The sequence below is a fragment of the Morus notabilis genome, unplaced genomic scaffold (genome assembly GCF_000414095.1).
Source record: "Morus notabilis unplaced genomic scaffold, ASM41409v2 Scaffold139, whole genome shotgun sequence".
NCBI lineage: Eukaryota > Viridiplantae > Streptophyta > Magnoliopsida > Rosales > Moraceae > Morus > Morus notabilis.
In genome coordinates this window covers 184,172-187,819 of record NW_010361068.1, presented here as the reverse complement: position 1 = coordinate 187,819, position 3,648 = coordinate 184,172, and the positions used below count along the sequence as shown (strand labels likewise).

Genomic DNA, 3,648 nt, shown 5'->3' with positions numbered 1-3,648 from the left:
CTAAAGGTGTCGTGTTATATGCGTTATTAGGTGTACACGTGGACACCATAAAAGGGTCCAAAACTTTCAGCCTAAAGTTGTTGGAGTTAAGTAATCGATCTTGGCAAATTTACGTGGCGTATAATCCATATTATTTCCTTTGTAGATATATCCACCGGAGTATGAACACACGAATATTGAAAGACTTTTTTTTATAAAGATCAGAGAGGTAGTTGTAAACTGATAAACTGCCTAATTAAATTCCTACATTTAGACCCAACTCATCCCAGAAACTCTCCGTACCATATAAGTTATAATCCCACTTAATTTGTTCCTAGCAAACAGCTTGAGCTTAAAGAAAACTAGTACAGGAAATTAAGTAAACCCTAATGGAGAAATCATCAGTATTTTCATCGTCAGTTGTTTCGGAGCTGGAAGGAACGCTTCTGAAAGACCCGGACACATTCTCCTACTTCATGTTGGTGGCGTTCGAGGCGTCCGGTTTGGTCCGGTTCGCGCTTTTGCTGCTCTTGCGGCCGTTGATCCGGCTGATGGACGTGATGGGGATGGGAGATGTGGGGCTGAGGGTGATGATATTCGTCGCGGTGGCGGGCGTGGCGGAGTCGGAGATCGAGTCGGTGGCGAGGGCGGTGCTGCCGAAGTTTTTCATGGATGATGTGGAGATGGAGGCGTGGAAGAAGTTCAGTTGCTATGAAAAAAGGGTTGTGGTGACAAAGATGCCGAGGGTGATGGTGGAGAGGTTCGTGAAGGAGCATCTTAGGGCTGACGAGGTTGTGGGGAGTGAGCTGGTGGTTAACCGGTTTGGGTTCGCCACTGGGCTCGTGAAAGGTGATGTTGGCTCGAGCATTTCAAGACGTGTGGCTAAGATGTTTGTGGATGAACCACCCTCGGCTGGGTTGGGGAGGGCTTCATCTGCTTCTTCGTTTTTATCTTTGTGCAAGGTGAGTACTCTAAACAATAAACATAATACATGTAGAGTTTTTTTTTTTTTTTTCTTTTCTTTTTTTGTCTTTTGAATATAACCAATGAATTTTTTAGATGGTGGGAATTTGAAGAATGTTCTGTTTGTTTAGTATTTTCCTTCTAAAAAAAATTATATCCGACTAAAAATAATGATAATTTATAAGCGTAAGTTGATAGATGTAAATTGTCATATTTTCATACCATATCAAAGCATTTCCATGATGTATATATGGTCATTTCATGGAGAGACAAGCTATAGCTTCATTTTCTTTGATGGAGAAATCACTAGCTAGCTCCCAATTCCATAAGAGAAAATTGTAAAATTTATCCTTAAAAGTGTATAGGTCTGGATTTTTATTCCTCATTCATGATTAATATCCTTTTATTAGTATAGTTATTTAACTAAAAAGGTTATTAATCAAGAGTAAGTGGTAAAAATACTTATACATACACTTTTAATGAGGTATTTGCAAGAGAACGACATGAGAAAATATGATTTATGCTTAAAGGAATAAAAAGACATAAACAAACTACTTTACCTATTTTTACAAGAAAATAGATATACAATCAATTTATAATCAGCGTCAGTACACATTATTTATTTTTAATAATACTAGAAATACCAACTTTAATTTTAACTTTTTAAAGTCAAATAACGTGAGTTGTCATTCTTTTATTAATAGGCTCAATTTATAATCAGCGTCAGTACACATTATTTATTTTTAATAATACTAGGAATACCAACTTTAATTTTAACTTTTTAAAGTCAAATAACGTGAGTTGTCATTCTTTTATTAATAGGTGTTTTAAAAATTATTACTTCAATTAATAACAAAAATTTCCTTCTATTAGAAAAATATGACAATGCATATTACCACAAGAATTTATATCAAAAGTAGGGGTTAGAGTTAGGTCTCTAGTATTAAGTTCTATTTCCTTTCTTTTTTGGAGAAATCATGAGATTACTTCAACATTAAGGGTTTTAAGGAGATTGGTTAGTACTAAAGTTGGATGAAAGTGATACTATAAGCGTACAAACTATATGCTTGCGGCCAACTTTTCAACCCCCCACCCCACACACACACCCCAACAAAAAAAAAAAAAGATTTTTCTTTACTTTATTTGGTTCTTCTATAATGATTTCAGGTTGTACTTGTATTATCTTTCTATTTTTTTTTTCTGTTCCCTTTCACTTTACTTAGTTTAAAATCCAAAACTATTGATCTCCTTGGCTCCTCAAACATTACTTGACCAGAAATTAATAGGAGAAATAAAACTAACTTATTATGTTTTCGCAACACAGGAACAACTGCACCCGCCATTCACCACCAACCAAAAACCCGACCACGCTGTGCTCCTCCGCCCGCTCCCGGTGATCTTCCACGATGGCCGTCTCGTCAAGCGGCCGACGCCCTCCACCGCACTCCTTATCCTCCTCTGGATGCCCTTTGGTGTCCTCCTTGCCATCTCCCGCATCGCCGTCGGCCTAATCCTCCCAATGTGGACCATCCCCTACGTGTCCCGCCTCTTCGGCGGCAAGGTCATCGTCAAAGGAAATCCCCCGCCGCCCGCCTCCTCGGTCAACTCCGGCGTCCTCTTCGTCTGCACCCACCGAACCCTAATGGACCCAGTCGTCCTCTGCACCGTCCTCGGCCGCAAGATCCCCGCCGTCACCTACTCAATCTCCCGCCTCTCCGAGATCCTCTCTCCGATCCCCACCGTCCGGCTTACCCGAACCCGCGACATCGATGCCGAGAAGATCAAGCGCGAGCTAGCCGAGGGAGACCTCGTCGTTTGCCCTGAGGGGACGACATGTCGCGAGCCTTTCCTCCTCAGGTTCAGCGCTCTTTTCGCCGAGCTAACGGACCGGATTGTGCCGGTTGCGATGAATTACAGGGTAGGATTCTTCCATGCAACGACGGCAAGGGGTTGGAAAGGTCTCGACCCGATATTTTTCTTCATGAATCCTCGGCCGGTTTACGAGGTTACTTTCCTTAACCAGTTGCCGGCGGAGGCCACGTGTTCGTCGGGGAAGAGCCCGTATGACGTGGCGAACTACGTGCAGAGGATATTGGCGGCGACGCTAGGGTTTGAGTGCACCAACTTCACCAGGAAGGACAAGTACAGGGTTTTGGCCGGAAACGACGGCTCTGTTTCGAGTACGACATCGTCGTTTATTGATAATTTTAAGAAGGTGGTCAGCACCTTTAAGCCCTTCTTTCACTAGCTATAGTTTGTTGTTGTCGGTTGGCTTGGGGCGTAATTAACTATTAGTTATATATTATTTCTAATTTGTTTTTGTTTCTGTACATTGATTGGTTGTGATTTGTATTCTTTTTGTTTTGTTTTGGTTTTTGTTTTTGTTTTTGTTTTTTTTTTTTTGTTTTTTGTTTTTTTTTTTGGGAGTCGATTATTATTTCTGGAAGTGTTAAATAAATGTACGATATATGGATAACTAAAGTCTAAAGTTGATTATCGTTAACGTTAGTTATCTTCAATTTGGGAATTGGAGTACTCTTTGTATTGAATTGTTGATTGAAGGTGTATGTTTTTATTTTGTCACATTTTGAATTTACAACAAAATAAGTGCGTATATATATTGGTTTATATATATAAGCTTGAACACATTACACTCGCAGTATAAAAGCTCTAGAGTCTAGACCAATTATTATTTTAAGCCATAGA

At 40.1% G+C, this 3,648-nt stretch overlaps 1 protein-coding gene across 1 annotated transcript; it reads left to right on the top strand.

Annotated features, from left to right (window-relative positions):
* The first annotated feature begins 234 nt into the window (after positions 1-234).
* On the top strand, positions 235-3,276 carry LOC21408047 (glycerol-3-phosphate acyltransferase 5). The gene is made up of 2 exons (XM_010098295.2): positions 235-941; positions 2,267-3,276. The coding sequence occupies exons 1-2, from the start codon at positions 369-371 to the stop codon at positions 3,188-3,190; spliced, it is 1,497 nt and encodes a 498-aa protein (XP_010096597.1). The 5' UTR covers positions 235-368; the 3' UTR covers positions 3,191-3,276.
* The last annotated feature ends 372 nt before the right edge of the window (positions 3,277-3,648 follow it).